The sequence below is a fragment of the Eubalaena glacialis genome, chromosome 1, assembly GCF_028564815.1.
Source record: "Eubalaena glacialis isolate mEubGla1 chromosome 1, mEubGla1.1.hap2.+ XY, whole genome shotgun sequence".
Classification (NCBI taxonomy): domain Eukaryota; kingdom Metazoa; phylum Chordata; class Mammalia; order Artiodactyla; family Balaenidae; genus Eubalaena; species Eubalaena glacialis.
The window spans coordinates 25833514-25860891 of NC_083716.1; the positions used below are offsets into that span (position 1 = coordinate 25833514).

Genomic DNA, 27378 nt, shown 5'->3' on the forward strand with positions numbered 1-27378 from the left:
AGTCCCAAGGCTCCCAAGTTTGGAGTACTTTGCTCAGCGTTTGTTTGAATGATGAATGAACGAGCCAACAAAGGGGAAAGAAAATGAATGAGCCGTTATCACTTGGCCACAACCCTCAAGGGTCACTCAAGGGTGCAGTGCCCACTTACTGTGATTGAGTTGTCAACATACTGAAGGGCAGCTGTGAGTAGCACCGATGTGAAAATACCACTGACCCGAGGTGGGAAGCAGGAGCAGTGACCATTAGAACGTATCTGTGAGGCCTTTACCCCCAGGTGCCTTTAAAAGCAGAGAAAGTGGTCCAACTCCAGGTCACACCGGTGGTCCTAGTGGGCTTGAAAGACCCTACACCATCTCTGTGTTTGGTCGGAGCTCCCTTGACCTTTCCTGCAAGGTAACTTTCACGTGTTGGGCATATCATTGTGTCAATTTCATTTTCCATTTTTTTTGTTATCAGATGTCTGTGTGAGTGGATTGCGGTCCATCAGGCCCTCTTCTCAGGGAGCATGTTGGTTTCTTCTTTCTCAACGAGGAGCCTGGGCTCCAGGAGGCTGGACGTGGGCAAGACGTTTGCCAGGCACCCAGGCTGTGTGGCTCTGTGCCCTCCCCTCCATGCTGCTCCTTCCCTCCTCGTCCTGGCCCCATCCACCTCTGCCATCTGCTGGGCTCTCATGGCTGCCCTCTTGTCCCCACTGCAGGCTGGTGGTTCGTGAGCACCTCTGAGGAACAGGGCTGGGTCCCTGCCACCTACCTGGAGGCCCAGAATGGTACTCGGGACGACTCAGATATCAACACCTCCAAGACTGGAGAAGGTAAGCGCCTGCGGGTTCAAGGGGTCGGGGAGATGACGCAGCTTTCCCACCCTTCTCCCTAAAACCATCAGAAACTCTAAAATGATATGCATCATGTTTCCCCCCTGCTTCTCCCAGGATCCCATGTCACTGAGGCCAACCCACAAGCTCACCTCCTATGCCAGGTCTGTCCTTACTGGTCCCACATGGGGCTAAAATTAGAGGGGAGATTCCCTTGGGGTGTGGATCTCAGGCTTTGGCAACTTTGGGGCATAGATTGGGGAGAACGGTCTTAGGGCTGGTCCCTCTCCCCACTAGCAGGCCTGGGTTCCTCTGGGGGTCCCCACAGAGATCCACCTTTGCCCGCCTCACCCCACACTGTGCTCTCTGCGACAGGGACGACCCCAAAGGGACTGTGTGCACACAACTTCCTGCCGTGCACAGTCTGTTCAGAGGCCTCTCTTCCAGGTGCCTGTTATCCCGGTCAGGGGTGCAGACATGGAAGGCAGGTCTGTGAATCATTTCTCAGTGTTGCAGGAACCCAGGGATGGCTCCAGCCCCTGCACCGTTAGCCTCTCTCATTAGCTCTGACCTGGTGAGGTTTTTCTGGGGTTTTCTCCAATGCATTTCAAGGAGCCTGCCCCTCCTCCCAACCCCGGCCAGCACTGGCCTGGTCAGCCTATCCGTGGACTTGGGTATTCCCCAGAGCAGGCTGCCAGAGCCCAGCGAGTCTGAGCCACCCCGTTCCCGGCTGCCTGCTCCTAGTGACTTCCAAACCTCCCTTATTCTGGCAGCAGGAACGCTTGCCCTAACGGTCAGTGGGGACCATCCAAATGGGCACATCTGAGAGCCAGGGGGATGCATGCCTGCCACCCAGGGCTCAGGCCACCTCCAGGCCTGCCCCTGCCCCACCCCCCATTCCACACTGCCCAGGCCAAAATAAGCGGCCTGCCAAGCCCCAGCTCCATATTCATCCTTCCCCCAAATGTCGGTTACTCGGCAGGCAGTTGGAGCCCCGCCCTTCCTCCCATGTAAATGCTGTATTTCAGTCCCTTGACCAGTACTGCAGCCCCTGCAGTGCATGTCTGCCTTGTGACAGGTTTCCAGAGACCAGGCCCCATTGAGAAGGGCTGGCATGTTCAGGCCAGGTACTCGGTCTTTCCCGGCTGCTCCCCGAGCCCAGGGGCTGAGCCTGGCCCCCATCTCATCTCTGGTTCCCTCGCACCTCTGCAGCGGTGCAGGGTCGTAGCGCCTGAGCTGGGGCCGGTCTGTTTTGCCTGCAGTCACCAGGCCTCGCCTCCTATCCAGTTCCACATTCTGGGGGGTATCCCAGGGCTTTTCAGAAATAACAATCCCTAGAGTGTACTGAGGTCTCACTCACTCCTAGGTGTCTGCCCTGGTACTTGACATGCCCTCACCGCCCTGGGAGGGCTCTGTCACCATCTCCATTTTCCAGATGCAGGAACTGAGGCTGCAAATATTTAGATATGTATTTGTCTTCATAAGGCTTGAGCCCTGGTCAGCCTCCTCTGCCAGTGGTCTTCCCACCGTGCCGCATGCCTCTCCGTGAAGCATTTTCTTGTGAGCAATTCTAGGAGGGTGTATGGGTGTCTGTGTGTGTGGGATTGGAGCCCCACCTGAAAAGGTGACACCAAGAGAGTCAGAGTGGAGACGTCAGGTAGATGCTGGAGGACCAGGACACCAAGTGGGCAGGAAAGAGCCTGAGAGGTGCGTGGGCACTGATGCCAGGCTGGTTTGAAGAGAGATTGGGTCCTTTGCACAGAACAAGCAGTAACAGGTTATAGAGAATTTTGACCTCGATGGAGTAAGAACCAGCCGGCCAGTGGAGGTTCTGCATTCAAGCAGGGGCGGGAGCGGGTGTGTATGTGGGTGTGTGTGTGTATGCTCAGGGCGAACCTCCTGATAATAGGTTCCTCTGCACACTTTGATAGGACCTGTGTGCCTGCACCCCTGGCAACACTTGGGCAGCTGTGAGTTCCATCATCACATCGTGGGCATCTCCCCGCAGCTGTACGGAAGGGCTCAGGACTCAGTACCCCAGACAAGGCCCAACAGCTGTGGTGTGTCTGCCAGTCTCTGCACTGGCAGCCATGTGGCTAAGAGATCAGCCCACCCTGGTGCCCTCTCTGGCCATCTCTACCCCAGCCCTGTTGCCATCCCATTGTAGGTCCCCTGAGCTCTATAGGCAGAAATTGGAAGGCTTCATCCCATCAGAGCTTCCCTAACAGCTCATGTTCCATTGCTTCAGAAAGAAAAGAGACCATTGGCTGTTTTGGTTTATTTCTATTATCAGATATTCTGGCATATGTTCATGTTTCTCCTGAAGCCAGGTGTGCTGTGGAGAATGCAGAAATGTTTCAGTAGGGGGCAGGAGGGCCGAGGTGGAGGCTGAGACCCTCTTGTCCGCTGCTGATGAGGAGGGTCCCGGCCCGACGTTGGCAGGGTGCTTCAGTGAGGCGCATCACCTCAGAGGTGAGGAAGTGGAGGCCTAGAGAGGTGTCACCTCCACAGAGTCCCCAGATCAGTTAGTGGCAGAGCCAGGACCCGAACCTGGGTCTCTGCCTGTGCCCTGCGCCCTGCAGCCACCGGCAATGACCTGCCTTTCTCCCTGGGCTGGCACTGGCCCCAGGGTCCAGGCCTTCTCCACTGTTGGCGCCTAAAGGGCGCAGGGTCTAGAGTCCAGGCTCCAGAGCCAGACTGCGTGGATTTGCGTGCCGCCTTGACGCTCAGGTGTGTGACTCGGAGGGTTCCTGAACATCCCTGTGCCTCTGGCCTCCCATTTCTAGAATGGGGAGAGTGCCCGCTACGTGGGGCTTTTGTGAGGCTCCAGTGAGATGGTCTTGGTACCTGGTTTAAACCGGGTAAATGTCACCTACTGCTAAGGTGGCCCCAGGCTGGGCATCAGCTGAAGTGAAGCTCCTCTGCCCACAGAGAAACCAGGTGGACACACCCCCAGGAGGTCAGCTGTCCAGGTTCCTCCCGGTCTGACCTCACACAGGACCTCATCTCCATTCCACAGAGCCCGTCCAGTCCCTGTCTTATTTCACGCCAGGGCAGGTGGTGTCAACCCCAAAGACAGATGAGGAAACAGAGGTTTGGGGAGGGATGGCAGCCTGCCAGGGTGACACAGTAACCTGGCAGTGCAGCCTGGACTGAATCCATACCCCTAACCTTTTGTCCAGGCCTCCTGCTTACAAGAAGCAGGTCAAACAGGCTACTCTTCTCCCTCTGGAAAAGTAAGTACTTCCCAGGAGGCCCTGGTGGGGTGTGGCTCAGGTGTGTCTGGACAGTTTGACTCTTAAGTACTGGCCTCCCTCCCCTAGACCTGGGCAGCCTGGCACCCTCCTTCTGCAGTGCCAGGAGGTGGGGGCCCCTGATCCACCTGGGCGTCCCATAGGAAGGCGGGGGGCATGTGGAGCTGGTCCATAGCAGCCAGAGGACCTGTGCAGATGAAAGGAGTGTGGAGCAGTGAAAAGCTGGGAGGCAGGTCCTCCGTTGTCAGAAATCCAGTGGGTTGCATGTGGGGAAGGAACAGACCAAGGCCTGTGGCATCCTACTGTGTGTGCTTCACTCGGCAACATTTCTGAGGGATCAGCCCCGTGCCAGGCCCTGGGGACGCAGAGGTGCAGAGTCTTAGCCCTCAACAGACTTGATCCATTGGGGGTGACTGAAAAAGCAAAGACATAAACCAACCCAGGATGGTGAGAGTTATAAGCGCCCCAAGGAAGAGACCCCAAGTCTCTGCTGGGCACATTTATTCTTCCACCCGCAGTGCCTGGCTCGTGGTGGCAGGTTCACAAGCAGGACTTGCTGAGTGAGTGGGGGCAGGGGAACAGGTGGATGTGAGCCCTGGTGGAGAGTGGGGCACGGCCTCCTGGGAACCATCCCTGCCCAGCAATGGTGGGAGCCGTGTCCTCCCCTTAGGGCCGCAACCAAGGGTCGTCCTTGCACTGGGCTGGAGCCAAGGCTCCTCTTGCCCTCTCAGGTGCTGGGATTCTAAATTCCTAGCCCCTCCCAGGCTCGGGGGCATAACCCATGCAATTTGGCTTTGGTTGAGTTATTCCCCACCTTCCAGCGCCGCCACTGGTCAGATCCGCGCCCCTCCAGCAGGCATGTGCCACCGGGGCTCGGTCCAGGCGGTGAAGCCCTGGGGGTGCGAACCTTCCCTCCCTCCATCCCTTCCCCACCCATCCCATCTCATCCTCATGTCCATTCTCTCCGCCGGTTCCCGTCGGCCGCGTGTTCCATCGCCATCTCCCACACCAGTGTCCAAGAGACGCAAGGCCCATCTGCGGCGCCTGGATCGCCGGTGGACCCTGGGCGGGATGGTCAACAGGCAGCACAGCCGAGGTGACGATGGGAGCCAGCTTCTCCTCACCCACAGCTGCTGTCTCTCTTTCACTAACACTTCTCCTCCTTCCTGGGCTCTGCTGCTCTCTGCCCTGTGGCCTCCTTACCCAGATTCACCAGCCAGACTTTCCTCTCACCTACTCTAGCTGGCGGGGGGGAGGCGGGAGGGGGGCGCAGGGGCCGCTTGGGAATCGGGGTGACAATGGGCGCGGCTCTGTCTTTGGCCAGCATCCTGGGGGCAGGGGTCATGGGACTTAGGACAGGATTATTTGGGCAGCGGGACTCTAAGAAAGGCCACATTTACCCTGAAGCTTCAGATTGAGAGAACTGAGCGTGTATGGGTCTCTGCCTGGGCCGTGCCCCTCACCCCTGCCCTTCATTGCCTCCTTCCTCTGAGAAAGGGTTCCCTTAGCCAGAGCTATCCTAGCAATTACTTAGGGACAGAGTAGGAAGAAGGAGCCGCTCACAATCTCCTCATTCAGCCAGCTCCAGGGAAACTAGAGGAGGAGCAAAATCCAGACACAGCCTGGCCCCAGGGCACAGCCTCAACAAGTTCTGATGGTGGGGTCAGGTCCAGCTGGGGGCCCCAGCAGCCCCAGCACTAGCTGTTGGGCTTGAGCCTGATCAAGACTATTCCAGGGAAGCCCCTGGCCTGCCATACAGGCTGATTAGGAACCAAGACGTTTGCCAGTCCAGGGCCTTTCCAACATCCAAGAGCTTGTGAGGCAGGCAAATTAGGGGCAGGCCTCTGAACAAACCTCTAAACACCTCCAGAGCCCCAAGGCCAGTGGGTGGCCCATTTCTCCTGCCTCAAGGAGAGTGGAGGGTATGTGTTCCGGACGGTGACGGCACAGCCAGAAGGGTGTGTAATAAGCATTGGCTTTTCCAGAATTAGCAGGGATGCCCCATGACTCGCACCCTACCCCCAAAGCTTGTTCCTGAACGACTGTGAGACCCTGTTTTGGTATCTGCCCCAAGCCCCAGGCAGCAGCAAGCCTGGACTCAGGGGTGGCCACCACCTGTGGCTGGCTCAGCATCAGGCTCAGAGCACTGGCTGCGAGGAGCCCAGCTTGTCCTGAGGGTGGAGTGTGGGTTGGACCCTGGGTGCTGGCGCAGGACAGGGGGCCAAGTCGTGGAAGCAGAGAGAACAGGCTGAATGTGAAGCAAAGGCACCCTAGAGGTAGGATGGATGGGGCAGCATAGCTGGGGGGCCAGGCGGGGAAGCAGCCCTGAGCCTTGGCAGCAAAGGAGAGTGGGACACTGGCCTGGAAAAAGAGCAGGGTGGAAGGTTTGGCCTGTCCCCATCCCCTCCCACAGCTGCTCCAAACACCATCACACACTGAACCCCAAACACACCTCTGTCTCCACAACCACATGGACTCTCGGACACTTCAGTCGGTGAAGCATGACCGCCGGCACACAACCCCGAGAGCCACGGGCGTGGCCACAGTACACTGTCCCATCCAGGCCCTACACAGCTGCCCATCTGCGGTCCCGTGCACACAGCCACGCACAGTACACACTTATGCAACCTCACGTAGACCATTCCACGTTTGCATTATTTACACAGTCACAGATGCATTATCCACACAACAACATCATAGGTACACCTCTGCAGCTACCCCCCAAGTACACGTATAGCTTCGTATGCGGTCTCATATACATAACTCCTATACCACGTGTATATCGGCAACAGTATTTACAATTATAACACGATGTAAGTAGACACAGATACCCAACTAAATGCATAATTCTATGGCCAGCCACACATATGCAAATATGTAAGCAAATGCAGGCCCACGACTTCTCTCTCTTGAATAAGAGACCTAAACAACATCATTTCCCAGTCTTAGCCCTAAGTTAAATTAGGGCTAAGTTAAATCAGGCAGCCAAGAAAAACTTGCAGGAAGTTGGCTGGGAGAAACTTCGCTGCAAACAGCCGAGCTGACGAGGGGGGAACAGGCAGTGGGTCGTATATAACTAGACAAGAGAAAAGCAGTGCTTCCCTGGGGCCTCCACTCCCCCAGTCCCAGAGCCAACCAGGCCTTTGGAATCAAAAGGCCTCTTGCATCGGGGTTGGGTAAGTTGTAGGGACTGGGAGGGGAGCCAGGGAGACTGCTGACGGAGGGGAAAGTGTTTGGAAAGAGGAGGCGTCTGTGGTTTGGAAACTGCAGGGCCCTCCAGCCCCTGCTTCCAAAACCAGAACAGGCCTGTCCACCTTCCCCCGGCCACCTACCCACCCCGTGGGCAGCCTGGCCAGCCCTCCCTGGGGTGAGGTGGCAAACGTCCTTCGAGGGCATATCAGAGTGACCATGGCGTCAGCGCCTCCCAGAAGCCCAGAGGTGCCCCCCAGAGCTCCCAGGCCCCTTCCCTCAACTTGATTCCTAAGGGGCATCTCTCCTAGAGACCCCAAGCAACGCAAATGACTCAGCCCCCTCCCCCCCACCAAGGTCATTTCCATCAGTCTGGCCATCCTCCTGTCTGGCCCCCTAAGGTGGGGTTTGTGGCCCCTCTTCAGTGGAGGGACTGCCTCTGCTTTCCCCCAGGGAAACCTGTGAGGAAGGAGCTGAGACCCACAGGGCACGGGGCCACACAGAGGTAACCCACACCTTCGTCATCCAAGCCAAACGTGGCGGAAAACCGAGCCCCCAAACAGACCAATTGGAAGAGTTGCCCTGCCTGGGACCAGGGCTCTGAATTCTCACCTCCTGGAACCTACAGTGCCAGGGTAGGACAAGCCTCCAAGCCAGCCAGGTCTCTTCCTGGGAGCGTAAACTTCCAGACATCTGTGTTCACATCAGTCCCAGGGCCACCACGAAGAGGGCTTTGTGCAGGAGCAACTCAGCTTTCCTGAGTAAAACGGACATCCCTGGTTCTGCCCTCCAGGAGGGGCAGGGGAAAGCAGGATGCTTACACGGCCCTCGGGGCTCTGTCCTCAGCACGCACACTGGGGACTGGGGAGGCTGGTGCTGGGGCCTGGCCCCCATGATGCAGTCTAGGCCCTGTCCTCTGCCGTGAGGCAGAGAAGGGCTCCTCTGATCTGCCCAAGGGAAAGGCTGTAATTTTTCTCTGCAAAAGTAACTTTGCCTAGGGAAACTTTAATGATGGCTTCCTGCACGAACCACAGGCTTTCAAAAATAGCGCAACTGAGCAAAGGCAAAATGTGGAGCCCAGGCCTCGGCTCACCCGAGCCTCAGAACCCTGGGTCCCTGGGGCCTGGCGCTGCCGCTCCGGCCACCGCCCGGGCCAGGATTTACAGTGTCCCACTGGAAAATGGAGCGAGACCAGGAACAGGCGGGAGCGCAGGGGGCTGGACTATAAAACACGGACCTTCTCAAAGGCCCGAGTCAGAATCTGGCAGGGCCAGGTTCTCAGGCGGTCTTGGCGGCTCTCCCCAGCATGGCTGGATTGGAATCCGAAAGCTTCCAGGAGCGAGTTGACGCTGAGAAAGGCTTGCATTTGAGAAGAGCGTGCTGAACTGTGGAGGCTCCCGTGGGGCATCACCTACCTTTTGCCCTTTGGCAGCCTTTCAGATTCGGCCAGCAGCCTGCCAGCTCTGTCCTTGCGGCCTGGCAGGGCAGCTGCCTCCATCCCGCAGGGAGCTGCTATCTCCGCCCGGCACAGGGCCGCAGACAGGGCCCTGATAATCCAGGGAAGAATGAACAGATGGCCCTCCTGAGCAGGAGGTTAGGGTGGCAGCTGCCCTCTCCCCCACTACTGCCAGGGGCTCAGGCAGGCTGCCTGGCAGGGTCCAGCTGAGGGGGTGGGGAGTGCCTGTCTCAGAGCCAGCTGTTCTGTGCCAGCATCCTGCTATTTTGAGCTCAGAGAGTCTCCCACTTGGTGCCCCGGCTCAACACACCTTTGTCCTCATCAATGTACTCCATAGTCCCTTTGCAGCGCCTACTGTGTGCCAGGCACTGTCTCAGCCCCCAGGGAGAATCCAGGTCGGAGAGGACAGCACAGGTTCGGGGTGACCCTCCCAGAGTGTGTGCCAATCTCTGCCGCTCATCCTCCTCTGAGGGGATGGGTGGGGTTGGGTGTTCCTTCCCAAGCCATTCCTCTGGGGAGACTCTCGCCCCAGGAGGCAGGGTGTCTGTGGCTGGCCAGCTGTGCGTCTGCCGGTCCCCAGCAGACAGGAGGCCTGAGCAGGGACTCCTGTGGAGGCACAGGGTCCCTGCCAGGAGAGAGGCCCAAGGGAATCCAGGAAGACACAAACTGCCCAGGCCCCCCCCAACACTTGCCCCCACGCTCCTGCTCAGCTCCCCACGGTGCCTGGGGAGCACAGAACAGGGTGTGCAGTCCTACCGTGAGACCAGAGTAGGCAGCTCCCAGAGGGGCTTCACCAAACTGTGTGGTCAACTCAGCCCCCTCAGGGCTCCTGCCTGACTGTGCCGCACTCGTTTGGCCCCTGGACCCTTAACAGGGCACATAACCATGCCCATAGCATCCTCTCGGGGAAATTATGTGATCAAGTGATCAGATGAGTGGTCAGGGGAGGCTGAGGTGTCCCTGGAGCTGTCAGAAGGTTGGACAGAGGAGGGGTTTAAGGGTTTGAGGTGGGAGACAGGCTGGGAGAGCAGGTCTGGGGCATAGATGGACGCATGGCATGTTCAGGAAGGAGAGGGCTTGCCTTGAGGCCTCCAGACATTGAGGGGACACCTGGATTTTTTTCTCGGACTCCCTGACTCAGGCCCCAGGAAGGCCAGGTTCCTCGTGGCCCTGCCCTCAGCCCAGGGAGTTTCTGGGACCCTGAGGACTCCAGGCCCCGGCAACTTGGCTGCAGTTATGGGACTGGGAGGCTGGGAGAGCCAGCTCTATGCTGCCTGGGGCTTGCAAGGCCACCTGGGGCCCTGGCCAGCTTTGGCACATGCAGGGCACAGCTGTGAGGCCTGATCCCTTCTCTTCCCTTTCCTGGAAAAGCCAGAGGCTGATGCAGTACACCTTGGCCACCAACTAAGTGAGGCCAGGCCAGAGGGAGAAGGAGGCAGGACAGAGGACCTGTACCCTGTCCTCAAATCGTTGTGCTTTCTTGCTTCACCCACCACCCACAGAGGAGAAGTATGTCACTGTGCAGCCTTACACCAGCCAAAGCAAGGACGAGATTGGCTTTGAGAAGGGTGTCACCGTGGAGGTGATCCGGAAGAATCTGGAGGGCTGGTGGTACATCAGGTAAGAGCCCCAGCGGAGGAGCAAGGTGCCTCTCTGCCACCCTGGCCCCCATGCTGGCCCTGGGCAGCAGAGTGGCTGAGGGCACCAGCTGGCAGGTAAATCCTGACAGCAGCTTTGCACCCACGGCCTGGCTTGACTGCTTTAGCACCGCGAGGCTGAATGGCCGTAACAGAGAGTGCTCATCTTGCACAAACCCTCCCGGGACACATAAAGCAGGGCCTGAGCCACAGCCAGCGGGGCACAGGGGCCCCGGCTCGGCTTGCAGGCAGTGGTGCAATCCCTTCCCATGCATCCGCCAAGAGGGTCCAGCACATCTGAATTTGGTTTTCTGTGTCCGGCTTGGGCTGCTTGGCGTGCTGTGCAGCTCAGGCCGCCTGCAGTGCTGGCGTCCACGGGCCTTGCCGAGGTCCCAGCAGGCAGCCCCTGCTGCCCACAGATGCAGGCTCGGGCCGGGCTGTTCCGCTCCGCAGGGCTGGCTCCCGTGGTTGAGAGAGCTGGGGCGGAAGTGAGGCCTGAGCCCAGGCCTAGTTCAGAGGCCTCTTGCTCTGCCCTTCCCTCTCCTTGGGCCTGATCACACTTCCCAGCTGAGAAACCCATTCGGGGGTGTGAGTAGGGGAGTGGGGAGCTTCCTGACGCTCCTGGAAGCAAACTAAACCCTGTGGGTTTCACTCACCTCTCCCCTACCGAGTCCTGCCCCCCAGGCCCCTCTGCCTTGTGGCTCCCAGGCTAGCTAGCACCCCCCGCAAGGAGGGGCTCGTTCCCAGGAAATGTTCCTGGGTCCTTTAGAAGCAGCTGCGCTGTGATGATTTACCCAGTTTCTCTTCTCTGCCTGTAACCCGGATGACAGAGAGAGTCCCTGTCATGGGCTCTGGGGACCGCCTCTCCAGCCCATCACACCTGGGAACCCCAGACCCACTGTGGGTAGGATGCGTGTTCTGAGCTGTCCCCCACCGAGGGCACAGATGGCCGAGGCGGCAGGGGCACTCACAAGACAGTTGCTCAGAACACAGCACGCCGCGTGGTGTTCAGATTGGTCTGTGCTGACGGGTAGGATGAAGGTTGTTGGCCACATGGGATTGAACCTTAGTGTGACCTGCCAGGACATAGTCGCCCCTGCCCCCGGCCCTGTGCACACCAGTCAGCGGGCTGAGGTGTCCCTTTCTGTCCCGTTAGGTGGGACAGGACTGTGTGCCTGGACGTGTTTGCCCAAATCCACTGCCCCTAGACTTTGATGTTCTCTAAACAATGGAAACTAGAGCCAAGCCCACAATCCAGCCACCATGAGTCTGCGTGGGAAGGCCAGAGAACATTCTGGCAGGCTGCTAACCTAAACCACTCACCCAGAGGTTTTCTACAAGGCTGCTGGGTGTTTTAGTTTTCTAAAATGACCAATAAAATCACTCCGAGTTGGTTCATCTAGTCAGCTCTTGTCCCCATGGCCTGGCCATTCAGCCAGTGGGAGCTGCAACCGAGAAAACCCTGCTGAAAAGGTTCCACCTTAAGAAGGCTGCCAGACACCCCCTTAAATATGCCATTTCCCAGCATCCCAGGCTCTTTGTTGATCCTTACTTCCCGTCTTTCTTCTCCAACCACCACCCCCCCTGCCAAACACACACACACACACACACACACACACACACACACACATACACGCCCTCCCTCTCTCCCCATCCTCCTTTTCCAGTTTGCTTCCCTCTGGAGTCATTCCGTGCTCCAGAGCTGGAAAGCAGATGTGAGCAGAGTTGGACCCAAACACACACAGCCTCTCCTGATTCACTTGCATCTCCCTGCCTGGAATCTAATTTTATCCATGTAACACCGAAGGAGCACATCAAGGTTTAGAATGGGAGCCCTCAGGACAATGAGCAGTCCTGACCATCACTCCCAGGAGACCTCGCTCCCCATCTCCGCACAGGTGCTCCCAGTGGCTGGCAGGTTCATCATCTTTCTTCCAAGATGAAGGGCACCAAGTTCTGGGCCAGATGCTGCCAAAAGCTAGCTGTGTGACCCTCTGCTACTTGCTTTGCTTTTCTGAGCCTTGGTTGTTGATATATGTAAGATTAGTTATCTCTACTAGTTGCTTCCATCCACCCCTGAAATTCTGTGCTTCTGTCTGCCAGCTCCCTGACTTCCATCCATTTCTTCCCTGATGTCTGCCTTCCAAGCCCCAAAACAGGGATAGACGGGTGAGCTTGGGTCAGCCTGCCTGCACATTCATGTGACGTGAACATAAGAAGCCGCCTCCTACCTGAACTTTCCAGCAAAGCTCAAACACGTTAGAAACTTGAACTTTCACATTTCCTTTCCTCCTACCTAATGAGCCCCCAAGAACAAGGTCAGATCAGGGAGGCAGGGGGGCCGGGGATTATCAGACATCTGGCATGGAGGAGCCATTCCAGAGAGCCAGATGTGTGCCAGGGAGCAGGTGGGGACATTGCACCCCAGACTGCAGGGCATTGGCCAGGAATTGCTGGACCAGGAAGTAAGTTCTCAGTGGGTTTGGGTAGAAGCTCAACACCATGAGGGAAAAAGGGAAAAACTTGTTTTCAGAAGTCAGCAAATCCCCTAAAATTAAGTCGGCCCTGTCATTTGCCTTTTGCTCTGTTTATGGGTTTTTGGTTTTGTTTCGTTTTGTTTTGTTTCATTTTGTTTTTGTTTTGCCATACCAAAGGCTTTAATTTTATCCAGTCATGTGCTTTATTTAGTCTTTTCATTTATGGTTTCTGCTTTTGGAGTTCCACTTAGATTTTCTCAGCCCCCAAGATTAAGCAAATATTCACGACTTGCATTTTTAAGTTTGCTATATGGTTGTAAGGCCAGAGTCTCACTTGTTTTTCCTAACTGGATCATCAGTCATCCCCCAATCACTCATTCAATAATCCATCCTTACCCCACTGCGTTGAAACGTCACCTTGAGCGTTGGTCTGTCTGTGGACTTGTTCTGTCTGCTCCTCCTGCAGTGGTGCCGATACTTTTCCCACTTGGTCACTCACTCTTTATACACGTCTTCCTAGTTGGTCTCAATATGTCTATCCTTCTGGATAAATGTTTGCAGCTACTCTATCCCAGCATTTTGCAGAAGAGAAAAAATTGAGCTCCAGGGTAGGGACTTGTCCGAAGTACCATAGACCAGAACTCGGGTTTCCTAACTCTCACCTATGCTGCCTCTTCACCTCTCTGATCATACTTCCCTTTCTGACTGGGCATTTAACTCTATACACCTTCTCATTTCTTATCTCTAGAATTGCCCTCTGCTGTGGTGAGGTAGTAGGCCATGGCAAAGTCTACCTTTTAGGCAACCCCAAATCTGAGGAATCTTCTCATCTCAATGTCCCATGTTTGCCTGATGTTACAAACAATGAGGGCCCACACCAAGAGGGATCAGGCAAAGAACTAGGAGACAGAGAGGAAGAAGTGGTGTTCCCGATGTCTTTCCACTGGCCCTCGTTCCAGTTCTCTCCAGAGTAGTGGCTTTGCCAAGTGTCTTACAGAGTGCAGCAGAGAAAGCTCAGCTGGGCAAGGCCTGATGGAGCCTGGGGCCTGGACAGGGTGCTCTCATGATGCCATGTCCCACTCCTCCCTGCAGATACCTGGGCAAAGAGGGCTGGGCACCAGCATCCTACCTGAAGAAAGCCAAGGATGACCTGCCAGCACGGAAGAAGAATCTGGCAGGCCCGGTGGAGATCATCGGGAACATCATGGAGATCAGCAACCTGCTGAACAAAAAGGCGTCCGGGGACAAGGAGACCACCCCAGCTGAAGGCGAGGGCCCAGAGGCCCCCATCACCAAGAAGGAGATCAGCCTGCCCATCCTCTGCAACGCTTCCAACGGCAGTGCCCTGGGTGTCCCCGAGAGGACCGTCTCCAAGCTGGCCCAGGGCTCCCCCGCCGTGGCCAGGATTGCCCCTCAGAGGGCCCAGATCAGTAAGAGCCTCGCTGATCCCCGGGTCCTTGCCACACAGCTCTTTAGAGAAGGGGCGTGAGGTGCAAGGAAAGCCTGGCGGGGGGGGGGTGGGGTGTGGGGGGTGTGTGCATGATCCCCGTATTATTCTCTTCCTGAGATGTAGGCTGACCCCTGACCCCAGGCTCGCTTTGCCAGCTTGTCTTATGCTAATCACAAGCATGGACAAGGCAATTCCTTCCAACTCCTCCACCGAAGATAAATTGCATGCATATATAAGCTGGTAGCATCCCCTCCTCCTCTAGTGGGGAGCCATGAATGGTCACTCTGCAGATAAGTCACCTGGGCTGTGAAATGGGTCCCTCGATGCAAGGCTGCTCTATGAGTGACAGCCGATAGAAGATCATCTTGCTGAGCCTTACTGCTTCTTCCCTATTGTCTTCCTCCAGTTACCAGAAATCTAAGACACTTGGAAGGGTGACTGTACCTCCCTCCACAAGCACTTTTAAGCAGCATTCTTCCGGAATCTCCTCCTTTTGTACAGGAGAAACCCAGCTGCTGGCCCCTCCAAATCTCTAGCATCTCTGGGGCAAGGATGCCTGTGGTTGAGGGTTAAACTGTTCTGTATTATGAGACCAGCTTCTGTTTGTGTCCAGCCATTCTTAAAATCTGGAGGAAAGCTGTTTTTTAGTTCAGTTCTGAACTTAGTTAACATTAGCTTTATGCCTGAAGCCTTCTGAGCAGTCAGTCGGGAGCTGTTTTGGGGGTACTTCCTCTTGCCTAGCACTGTGCTAGCTTCCAAGGATTTGGTAGTGAGCAAAAAATAGATATGGTCTCTTCTCCTAACTTTGGAAATCTCATAAAGCTATCTACCCTTTCCCCTGAAAAAAGCCCCTATGTCTGTACATTTTGAAATGTGCACATCATCTTAGGGGGTTCACAGATCCCCTTGAAACACAGCTAAGGAAGCTTAAAGATCTCTCACTTCCACTGAAGAAGCCCAGCTATCGTGCCTGTGGTGACCGAGAGCATGGGTTCCTCATAAATGCGGGAGAAGAGCAGGAACTTCCCAGCATCAGGAGGTCACACCCAGGGAAGGCAGGGAAGGCACTGTGTCTGGCTGCGATTTCTGAAGCCCTGTTTCTTCTTCTAGGCTCCCCGAACCTCAGGACAAGGCCTCCACCTCGCAGAGAGTCCAGCTTGGTATGTGTGCTCAGTTTCTTCTCTCTTTCTCATTCCCTTTCCTGGGTGCACTGTAGCAGCTCCCAGTAATTGGCTGTCTCAGTGCAGAGTCTGCTGGTCCAGAGCTTCCCCAGGGCCATGCTGGAGCTTCCAGCTTTGTGGGGCTGGAGGCAGGGAGGAAAGCCTGGGGAACCCACCCTTCCTGGGGCCTAGCTGGACAGTTTTTAATCGAAAACACACTGCACTCCAAAGCTAAATAAATCCATCCCAGCCACGGCACTGGCAGACATAAACATTTAGACTGGCTGGCGAGAGTGTCCAGCCGGGGCATTGCCAGGGGCGGGAGATAGGGCTGCTGTCCATGTGAGCCTGGAAGACTTTCAGCTTTGCCTTCCTTGCCCGGGAGTGCCCAGTGGATGCCAGAACCTGGGAGGGCACAGGGCAGACCAGTGAGCATCCTCTCTGGGGAGGAGGGTGGTAAATGGCAGGGACTGGTTTATGCTGAAGCTCAAGGAGGCTCAATGCTGCTGGGGTCTGTGGCGCCTGTAGGTGAGGTTTCCTGGCATCCAGACCACCACGGAGGTGGATGTGCATTCAGGGTGCTGGGGCTTTGGGTGAGAGGTGGCAGACCGAGAGCCCTAGAACCAAGAACTGTCATCTGGGGCAGTGGGATGCAGTGGAAAGAATGGGGCTTCAGGCCTGCCGGGCATGGATTCATACTCCATTTCTGACACTGAGAAACAGCAAGCCCCTGGCCAGGTTGCTTACCCTCCACAGGCCTCAGTTTCCTTATTTATAAGAGGGGGACAGTGCCAGCCATCTCCTAGGGCTGTTGTAAGGATGGGATGAGATGGTGTATGCAGAGGGCTGGCCGTCGACTTTCCACTTCCTCTGTCAGCTCTCTGTGCACTGTGTGTGGACAAGGATTCTGAAGTCACATCTGGGCTTAGCAGCGAGATTTACTGTGGTCAGTGACATCCGCCCCAGGGGGGCGGACAGCAGCAGTCACTGGAAGAGTTGGCCTTCCATAAACAGGATTTTTGAAGATTTGGCCCCTGGAGATGGGACTGTCCTGGCCCTGGCCATCAGCCCCAGTGGAGTTTCTATCTCGTTTCCCCTCCCGTTTTACACAACTGAACGAGTTCTCCCCTCCCCCCATCTCTCTCAGCCCCAGCTGATTATTTTCAGGCAGACTTGATTTTGGCAAGAATGGGGTAATTCTTTCCACACCTGCCAAAAGCAGGGCTTGCTAGGACAGAGCTGCTCTTTCCAGCTAGGTCCGTCCGACTCCCACCTGGCCGCGGGGGTCCAGGCAGGGCTGGGACCTGGGCCACATCTGTGCGCATGCACGGCTGCAGAGCCAGCCACCAGGGCAGGGAAAGTTGACCTGGTCCCTCAAAACCAGCCTCCCCCCACCCTTCACTCACTCTGACCTGAGGCAGCTCAGCTGTGAGTGGCAGGATTAGAACATGCTGAGCCTTGAAGGACGAGGCAGGTTAAGAGGAATAGGATGGCGTTTCAGGAAGAGCGTTCGGCTTCAGCTTATGTTTATAGAGCTTTTCCTGTGCCGTTGGCTGGACCAGAAGCTATGTTCATTATCTCATGACCCTGTTATTAGTTCCATTTTACAGATGAGGGAACTGAGGCTCAGAGAGGGCAAGGGCCTTGCCCAGGGCCACACAACTGGTGAATTGCTGAGCTGGGATTGGAGTCCACATGCGTCCACCTGCAGGCAGAGATCTTTTGAGGTCTTCCTGCTACATTGTAGCTGCTTCCCCCCTCTAGCCTCCCAAAGACATGTACCTTTTTTATAAGATTGTTTTATTTTAACTCCTTTGTTTGATACCAGGCCATACTGGGAGTGATAGGGAGGCACCAAGGCCATGTTGGCTGGAGTAGAGACTGGCTGAAGCTGGAATGTCCTCTCCACGAGGGCAAGGGGGTTGTCCTGTCCCTTTGGTTCACTCTTGGATGCCTGGTGCCTTGGACCAGAGTCTGGCACCCAGTAGACACACAACAAACATTTGTCAAGTGAATGAATGAGGCTCACAACTCATGGACTGTGGCCACATTCTAAATTTCCTTGCATGTCAGGCTTAGTTATCGACGTGCCAGCATCTAGGAAGCATTTGCTGCCCAGCGTGTTCTACCCAACCCCAGAGCAAAGGATCCTGAGTTTATTCCGTGCTTGCCTAACCATTTGGTATCATCATGATGACCGACCAAGGGGTTTTCCGACCAACCCCACACCCCCTTACACCCACCCCACCTCTGCAGTCAGGTGTCACCCCGGTGGCCCTTCACCTGAGACTCAAGGACATGGCTCTCCTCTCCCAGGGGGCAGTGTGCACGGGCTTTGTTACAACAATTTCTCTGCTTTTTGACTTTCATTTTGGGACCTAGCTGTTGAGGCTTCTGAAAACTGGAATCCAAAGATGTAAGGGTGGAAATTTACTTAGATGATCATTTTCATAGCTCAGACAAGTCTCAAGCGAATCCTAGGTATTCTTAGAGAGCCTGGTCAGGAGAGTGGTCTCTTGGTGAGACACCCTGAGACTCAGGTGATTGATACATCCTCAAGTCAGCTGCTCTCCACCTGGTGTAACCACCACACTCACCTTACGGCTCTGATCAGGTGGGTCTTGCTGACTGAGTCCTTCTCTGCCTCAGGGGTTCCAGCTGCCTAAGCCGCCAGAGCCCCCTTCTGTTGAGGTGGAGTACTACACCATTGCCGAATTCCAGTCGTGCATTTCTGATGGGATCAGTTTTCGAGGTGGACAGAAGGCAGAGGTGAGCCTTGGGCCATGGGGCTAAGGGTTATAATTCATGATGGTCAGATACCTCCCGTGTTTCCCATTTATGTCTTGCTGGCGACATTCCTGAGGGGCGGGCAGGAAAGGTGCAGAAACAGGACCCACAGGGATTAGAATTTGCCTAAAGCCAGTAGGTGCCACAGCCAGGACTAGAACCCACGGCTCATGTCTCCACCCAGCTCCCGTCACAGCAGCGTTTCCCAAAGCATATTATAGGAGCTTGTGATGGGGGCACTTTGAAGCAAAGGGTCTCTGGGGTTGAATGAGTTTGGAGGACAGTGAGTTAAACAAAACCCAACCAGCTTTGTCGTTTTAATTGCAGAACTTCTCAGAGCCTAGATATGGGGGTGTCGCTGTGTGTCTCTAAGAGGGGACTGGAATAGGCAGTATCACCTAGATTCCTCTCCCAGGAGCTCCTGGGGGCCAGGGTTCCACAAGACCCATATTAGGAAGTGCTGCTGTTGGGAGAATGTGGTCCAGGCAGCCGGAGTAAGGCACTGAGGAGCCCAGTTCTGGCCATGTCCACACCACAGGCACCTCTGACATTTGATGCAGTCACTTCTCCCCCAGGTTTTGATGATTTCTCTCTGCAAATGGGTAGTAGACCCTCTCCTGCTCCCTCCCAGCCGGTCTCCTAGCATTTATGAAACCCCACTTTGTGGCCAGCGCTGAACATGGCATTCCAGGGGCCAGAGAAGATCTGTGACTCAGATCTTTCTCTTGAGTGGCTCTGTGTAGTAATGGAGTTAAGTCCAATTAATACCTGTAAAACCATCAGAAGAGTAATTGGGCAGTCTCTGCCCATTGAAGAGGTGATATCCCCAATGTGAACGTTTTAAACCACATGCCTGGAACTTAGAACTAAATTTCTAAAAGAAATCATTCTCTCAGTGGTGCTTATGCTTCCAGAAGAGCCTACGAAGCTCATAATGTAAGAGAACTGACATACTTAGGATCTACCCATGCATGCATTTTGAGTATGGAGTGGGCAGAGTGAAGGATGGAATATAGCACCCAAGGCAGGGCGGGGGCTGCAGAGGGCTGGCCTCAGGCAGACCTTGCCTTTGGTGGTCTCTATCCTCCCTTCCTTCCTTGCCCCTCTTCCCCCAGTGCCGGTGCTTTCAAGCTTCCCTTCCCCTCCCTGGGACCTCTTCCTCCAGCAGTGTTCCACAATTCAAAATTACAGTTGTTCCTCGGGATCCGTGGGGGATTGGTTCCATGACCCCCAATGGACACCCAAATCCTGGGATGCTCAAGGCCCTTATATAAAATCGTAGTGCAGTTGGCCCTCCATATCCAGGGATGCGGAACCTGCGCACATGGAAGGACAACTGCCTCTTCCATTTGTACTCCCCGATCCAAACGGACCTCAGTACAGCCAGCAACCGCACTCCTGGGCTCTCTCCAGTCTCAAGTAGCAGTTAAGAAAGAAGCTCCTTGAACGAGTTTATACTAACAGGGAAATGACTGAGAGGCCCTAGCCTTCCCCCAGGAAACCATTCAACTCAAAGAAATCTCCTCAGCTGGTAGGATTTCAGTGGGATTCCACATGTAGTGAAATGACCATGAGCAATGGGGAAACCAGGGAGGTCCGGCCTCAGCCTTACCTCCAGGTTCCACTCACCTGCACCCTCCTATTCTCTTCTGCCCTGAGAGACCCTTTCCAGGGTCACCGAGGGAGGGCCTAGCAGTATGGTGGTGAGAGGATGGAAGTGGTGGAATGGCAGTCTTTTGTACGTATGGGTCCGTGGTGAGTGGGGTTTTGTAGGGACTGGGAACAGTGCATCTTCCAAGTGTAGTAGTTCAGCGGGAGGAGAAGTGAGGGTCTGGAGAGGAGGCCAGCTCGACCAGGGTGTTGGAGGAGACTTGGAAGAGCAGGAGAGGGGGCCTTGGAGAGTGGGAGCCCCCCCATCCAGGAGATGATAGAGACCTGGGTTTGAATGCCAGCCCATCACTTCCTACGTTGGGTCCTGGGCCACTTACTCAGTGGCTCAGTTCACTCATCTGGGAAATGGAGATAATGTCTCCTAGAGCCAAAGTGTGAAGCTCCCATCCTGGCACATGGTAGGGCCCCAGCGATCCTCCCAGCTCACTGGCCTGTCTGCCCCTTCCCCCAGGTCATCGACAAGAACTCGGGTGGCTGGTGGTATGTGCAGATTGGTGAGAAGGAGGGCTGGGCCCCCGCGTCGTACATCGATAAGCGCAAGAAGCCCAACCTGAGCCGCCGCACGAGCACTCTGACGCGGCCCAAGGTGCCCCCACCGGCACCACCCAGCAAGCCCAAGGAGGCCGAGGAGGGTCTGGCGGGCGCTGGTGAGAGCCAGGACTCCCCGCTGAGGCTCAAGTACGAGGAGCCCGAGTATGACATCCCTGCCTTTGGCTTCGACTCAGAGCCAGAGCTGAGTGAGGAGCCCGCAGAGGACGGTGGCTCGGGGGACAGGCGGCCCGGCCAGCCCCGCAGGCCCTCGCCCGCCTTCTCGCTGCAGCGCGCCCGCTTCAAGGTGGGCGGATCTGCAGAGGACGTGGCCCTAGAGGAGGAGACCATCTATGAGAACGAGGGCTTCCGGGCGTGTGCAGAGGACGCCCTGTCGGCCAGGCTCTCCTCCCGGGACAGTGACTCCCCAGGCGGCTCCCCGCTGTCCCTTGCCAGGAAAAACTCCCCCAAATCGGGCTCCCCCAAATCGTCGTCACTCTTGAAGCTCAAGGCAGAGAAGAACGCCCAGGCGGAATTGGGGAAGAACCACTCCTCGGCCTCCTTTTCCTCGTCCATCACCATCAACACCACCTGCTCTTCCTCTTCCTCCTCTTCCTCCTCATCCTTGTCCAAGAACAGTGGGGACCTGAAGCCCCGTTCTGCCTCGGACGCAGGCATCCGCGGCACTCCCAAGGTCGGAGCGAGGAAGGATGCTGACCTGAAGACTGGGCTGACCTCCTGTGCCCGGGCCAAGCCATCAGTCCGGCCCAAGCCGTTCCTGAACCGCACAGAGTCCCAGAGCCAAGAGAAGATGGACATCAGCACTTTACGGCGCCAGCTGAGGCCCACTGGCCAGCTCCGGGGTGGCCTCAAGGGCTCCAAGAGCGAGGATTCGGAGCTGCCCCCCCAGATGGCCTTCGAGGGTCCCAGTGAGGGGTCCAGGAGAGGCTCGGCCGACCTCATCACCCTCCCTGCTGCCACGCCCCCATGTCCCACCAAGAAGGGGTGGGAAGGGCAGGCCACCTCCTACATGACATGTAGTGCCTACCAAAAGGTCCAGGACTCGGAGATCAGCTTCCCAGCAGGCGTGGAGGTGCAGGTGCTTGAGAAACTGGAAAGTGGCTGGTGGTACGTGAGGTTTGGGGAGCTGGAGGGCTGGGCCCCCTCCCACTATTTGGTGCTCGGTGAGAATGAGCAATTCGACCCCCCTGGCAGAGAGCTGGACACAGTGGCCACCAAGAGCAAGCAGAACGAGGGCAAGTCAGACAGCCTGGAAAAGATCGAGAAGCGGGTCCAAGCGCTCAACACTGTCAACCAGAGCAAGAGGGCCACGCCGCCCATCCCCTCCAAGCCTCCCGGGGGCTTCGTCAAGACCTCGGGTGCCGGGGCGGTGAAGATGAGGAATGGCGTGCGGCAGGTGGCCGTGAGGCCCCAGTCGGTGTTCGTGTCCCCACCGCCCAAGGACAGCAACCTGTCCTGTGCCCTGAGGAGGAATGAGTCGCTGACGGCCACCGACGGCCTCCGAGGCGTCCGCCGGAACTCCTCCTTCAGCACCGCCCGCTCGGCAGCCGCAGAAGCCAAGGGCCGCCTGGTCGAACGGGCCGCCAGCCAGGGCTCGGACCCTCCTCTGCTGCCCACTCAGCGCAATGGCATCCCGGTGTCCCCTGTGCGCCCCAAGCCCATTGAGAAGTCCCAGTTCATCCACAACAACCTCAAAGATGTGTACGTCTCGATCGCGGACTACGAGGGGGACGAGGAGACGGCGGGCTTCCAGGAGGGCGTGTCCATGGAGGTCCTGGAGAGGAACCCCAACGGCTGGTGGTACTGCCAGATTCTGGACGGGGTGAAGCCCTTCAAAGGCTGGGTGCCCTCCAACTACCTGGAGAAAAAGAACTAATGAGGGGTAGTGGGGGGCATCAGTCCTTCCAGCCTCAGTATGGGGGAGCTGTGAGATAAGACAAAAGGGAAAGGGAAAATGGGAGGGGGTGGGGAGGACAACGTTAAACCTGCAGAATGTGTGACCTCGAAGATACTCCCCTCCAGGCTGTCCCCCAGCTGGAAGGTAGGGTCTGGCGGGGGCCCACATTGAGCAGGGAGTGGAAGGGGCAGGGGTGTCCTGGGCCTGGGACCGGAGGCAAGAAAGCTGAGCCTCACATGTGCACCTTGGGGACTTTGCTGATGGACTCGGCACCATTTGGGACAGGCCATGTAGGAAACCCCAATTTGTGCCTTGGCTGCAAATCTGGAAAAGGTGTGGTTGTGCGGGCCTCCTGTGCCCTGCCCCTGCCTAGCCTGGTTTCCGTTGCTGGCATCTTGTACCCCGGAAGTAGCCCTTGTATCATCCTAATCTAGGTTTGTGAGTTATGCTGGTTTCCCAGGAATCGCTGCCGCCTGCCGTGGGTGAGTGTGGTAGGAGATACCACTGGCTCTGGGGCTTGGAGGCATCTCCTGTGAGCTCAGGCTGTCCCTGGGCCAGGCCACTGTGTCTTGTTAGTTGAAGAAAAAGCAGTTCCCCAGCTGCCAGCAAGGACCGCCATTCTTAGCCGTCACTGCTGCTGGCCTTGAGAAGAGAGCCTGCCCTGCCTGGGGCACCCCCGTGGAGGACCACCAGCCCCAGTGTTTACAGAGAGGGCAGGCAGAGCCGTCGGTCTTTTCACAGTCTGCACAGACTTTATTTTGGATATTTCTGGGTGGGCAGTTCTTTGCAAGTTTTGGGAGAGGTGTATTGCTTTGGGCCTTCTATGTCAGGCCTTGGGTTTTGGTCTTATTTTAGGAGTTGTTTGGGGACCCAGGGGCGGTCAGCCTCACGGGACGGGTTGGGTAGTGGATGGCCTTTCTATCATACTCTTGTGGGGAGGTTGTTTGGTTTGTGTTTTGCATTCTTCCCTCCACAAGCCGAAGTCGCTTCATTTGGTTTCCACTGTGTGGACAGTACCGGTGCTTGCCAAAGGGATCTCAGGCTGGAGGAGCCCTGGTCCCAGCCGTGGCAAAGCGGAGACGCTGTTCTCCTGCTTCTTGCGCAACCTCAGCAGGGCAGAACCCTCAGCAGGGAGGAGGGTGGTGTTCAGGAGAGGGGCAGCGTGCGTTCTCCTGCCTGGGCAGGGCCCGAAGCCTTATGTGAAGGCTGTGGAGAAGCAACCGTCACCCTCACCCTGGGCCAAGGGGAACCTGCTGGGCGGACACCACCAGCCACCCCCTGGCCTACAAGCAATGCCGCAGGTGCCCGAGGAGACAAAGATCCCTGGGCCAGGAGCCAGCCTGGTCTTTCCGAGGGGCGGTGCCCCTGCAAAGAGAGAAGGGAGAGAATGACGTCCCCGTCAACTCTGGGTGGTGTCTTTCAGTCGACACTTCAGAGGCCAGACTGGCTTCCCCAAGGACTCACTCTTCACTGGGAGTGGATTTCCACACGTGCCTTTGATTGTGGACAGATCAGGCTTCACAGCCCCTGATTCAGCTGCCAGATCCTGGACTAAGGAGGAAAGGCCCTCCCTCCGCCCACACTCCCCACCCAGGCAGCGTATGATGCCTGAAGAACAGCAGGGGACCCGCGCCTCGTGCCCTCAGCCCCCAGCCGCCCCACCCTCCTCCTTCGCCGTACACTGACGCCTGGCAGCTCTAGCAAACTGCTCCCGTTCTATGTTGCAAGGGCCGTGGTGAGATTTTGCTTCCTTTTGTTTTGTTTGTTTAAAATTAAAATTAGTTATTATTTTCTTCTGCTGGACAGTATTAAATAGAGCAGGATGTTGAGTTATCTGCTAGATTGCAGTACTAATGGTAGTGTTGTAGTGTCTTCATATTAATATTATTTGGACTTATTTGAACAATAATGATAAAGAAGTGGTTCATTATTTTTTAATTAATGCACTTTAATACGGTGGAATGGAAAGAAACCCAGAGAGCAAAGTGCATTACTTAAAGATGCAGTATATACTTTTCTCATTTTTAAGCAGCACATATTTATTAAAAGAAAAAAAAAGTAATTTATGATTATTTAAAATAAAATTTAAAAGTAGAGTGATTGTCGGGTTAAAGGACCTTCCACGTAGCTATCTTCCAGGGGGAAGGCCCCAGCGGCCTCACTCCTCAATGTCTGCACTGAGCCAGTTCAATCAGTAACACGCCAGCCAGGCCAGGAAGGAGTGCAGGACGCATCTGCCAAGCACAGAGCATCTCAGTCGGATTGGACCACAGTGCTCCCCAGAGCCTGCCTTTCCCTGCCCTTCCTCACTGCACTGCCTTGTGGGACTCTCCACCACCCACAAGGCAGATGTTCTCCCAGCCCCCCAAGGACCCTCTCTCCTTAATCCCCAGTGCTCTTAAGTGATAGAGTCATTATAAGTGACCTTCAGGGTCACTCCATCCTATACCCTCCTGTTACTGCAGCCCAAAGACAGGAATTAGCTTTCCCCAAATCACATAGCTAGTTAACGGCAGACCTCCCCATTGCATCCACCCCTGCACTCCTCCCCACCCCCGCTAGAGTTTATAGTGTGGTCATCATGTTTACATTGTGACATCCAGCCCTAAGGATGGCTGGGGGTTGCTCAGGCATCCAGGAAAAGTAGAGAATGCTGCCACCTGGTGACAGCATGCAGCTTTGGGCAGTGAACAGGGATTGCCATGCCCCGTCTTCGCCCCTTGCCCCTCACCATCACCCCCTTACTCACAGCACAGCACAAACCCTGCAAACCCAAAGAGAATATTAATACTTGAAGCAAGAAGGGTGCATGCCAGCCCCTCTCAGACACGGCCAGGGGATGCCAGACCTTGTGCCCCTGGACTCCTAGCCCGGCCCAGGGCAAGAGGGCTTTTCCCTAGAGCTACTGAGCTGCTTTGTGATGTTGGAGGGTACTTCTGGCAACAGGTAGAGGAGGGAGGGGCCTGTGGCTCTGACCCATCTGGAGGAAAACCAGATCGGACTTTAAAAGGTTAAAAAAAAAAAAAAAAAAAAATCTCAGCAGTGTCCAAACCTAGTTTTCCATTAGTTGCGACTGAAAATGTGAAATGACGTTGTATTGCTGTATACTGCAACTTTAATCAAAATGAGCCCTTCTGAGGTCATTATTGAGGTTTATATAATGCCCGAAGATGCATCATTTGGTGCTTTTTCTTTCAGTTTAAAGACTTTTTTCTTTTATTACAAGGGAAAAAGATGTCTTCATCTCTCTCCCACTTTGTAACAGGGGCCTGGCTGGGCTCCCTGGCCCCATCATGCTGTTCCCACTAGGCCAAGGGACCCCGAGGGTGGCAAGAGGGAGCTGGAGGGGGCAGCCTGAACAGCAGGTGTGCCATCTGCCCCAGCTGTGGCTGGGCCCTCTGGCCAGCCCTCAGCCCCGTTCACCCCCAGCCTAGCCCCACAGGGTCCTCTTTCTTCCTCCTCCATTCTCCATCTTGACGAAGGCATTATATAGAATCGTTTTAATCACTTTCAGATGTTAGAGCAGCATATTTTACTGGCATTTATATCCATTGCTTTCCTCAGCAAGGCATGTTACTATTATCATCTAAGGAAAAAAGACAAGGGAATTTCGGTCAAGCATTATTTTCATATTACTAGTATTTGCAGAATAGGTGTAGAACTATTTAAGTTTAGACCTTGGTTTGGTAGTTTGTTTTGTTTTTATGGAAAAAAAAGATAAAGTAACCCCTACTTTTCCTGTTTTTGTATTTAACTAATATATTATTTCTTTAAGGTTACTCACTTCCCCTACCCGCTCCAAATACTTTGCATTCTCAATCGAAAATGAAAACAATCTGAGAGACAGGAAAAGTGCAATATTATCAAGAGGGATGCCAGGGCTTGTTGGGGCAGTGGCGGGAGAGCCAGCAACCCCGTCTCTCGCTAGGGGAGGTGGGGCTCCTGGAAGGAGTCGTAGCTGTGGAGCCTATAGATGACCTGGGTATTGATTTTTCTTACACCTCCTCCCCTTCCCCCTTCCCTGGCAAGATGGCAGGGGTCCCCGCCAGAGGGCATCCCCTTCTGCTGGGTGTTGTCCACCCAGAAGAGAGGGATTCAGGGAAGTGGCATGGGGCACTTGGCCTCCCCGGGGCCCCAGCCCTAGGCACAGAGCAAGGACCTCCAGGAACCGCTCCTTGTTTTCATTTCCGTTGTTTTTCAGCCAGCTGCTCAGAAAGACCTGTCCCAAAAATAACCCTCAGCAGCCTTCTCACCCCAATCTCTTGATGTTTGGGCCATGATCCTTTTGATGAATGTTTGAGTCTTTCTAAAACTACGTAACCTCAAGTTCAGTTTATGGGCAGGAACCCTCGATGTAATCAAACCCTTTTGGAGGGATGTGGGTGCCTTGAGCCCAGCATCCCCCAGTGATGCACCAATTCCCACAAGCCTGCAGCTGGGCCTGGTGCTGAGCCAGGGCCACCCATTCATCTCAATGACTTCAGCCCGAGTGAGGCGTGAGCCCTGCCTCTGCTCAACACCCCGACAGTCCCCAGAAGGTCTTGGAGAAGCGTCGGAGGAGCCTGCTGAGGTCCCTGCAGACCCAACTTCCCACAACAGGTACCAAGCCGCCGCCTCCTACCTGGGTGCCAGTAGAGAGGGGACAGGACGGGAAGTCTCTGGGTCCAAGCCCTCTCTGGGTCCAAGCCCTGGGAGCTCTGCCCCTCAGGGCGACAGGGACATCCTTGCAGGCTTATCCCCTCCACCTCCAGTACTGTACACTTGCTGCTCCATCCCGTTCGGTGAATTTCTGTACAAATAGGAACCTGGCGCCCAGAGTGGGACCGTGCCCCCGTGTGGGGGTGGCTCTCCTTGGAGCGTATACGTCTATAGGTCCAATCTTCAAGAATCCCGATGCAGAGCTCTCTGGAAAGAGAACCATCCACAGTGCTAAAGAATCAAGATTCCCTCACTTTTTTTGAGGGCTGTGTGTTGTTGAGGAAGTGTGTGTGTGTGTGTGTGTGTGTGCATTCGAGTGCGTATGTGAGAGTGTTGGTCAT

The 27378-nt window shown here is 55.6% G+C and overlaps 1 protein-coding gene across 3 annotated transcripts in view; it reads left to right on the forward strand.

The window, feature by feature from the left end:
• Positions 1 to 24132, forward strand: part of SH3PXD2A (SH3 and PX domains 2A) — a 234468-nt gene extending 210336 nt beyond the window's left edge. For 2 of the 3 annotated variants that reach the window (XM_061198315.1, XM_061198218.1), the window contains 7 exons: positions 699 to 812; positions 5079 to 5162; positions 10214 to 10331; positions 13918 to 14255; positions 15386 to 15435; positions 18085 to 18204; positions 20345 to 24132. In XM_061198315.1, the coding sequence (XP_061054298.1) occupies positions 699 to 812; positions 5079 to 5162; positions 10214 to 10331; positions 13918 to 14255; positions 15386 to 15435; positions 18085 to 18204; positions 20345 to 22318 (2798 nt within the window). In that variant the 3' untranslated portion in view covers positions 22319 to 24132. The remainder of the gene's footprint in view (positions 1 to 698; positions 813 to 5078; positions 5163 to 10213; positions 10332 to 13917; positions 14256 to 15385; positions 15436 to 18084; positions 18205 to 20344) is intronic. The other variant, XM_061198261.1, reaches the window with a different exon arrangement.
• Positions 24133 to 27378: the final 3246 nt, after the last annotated feature.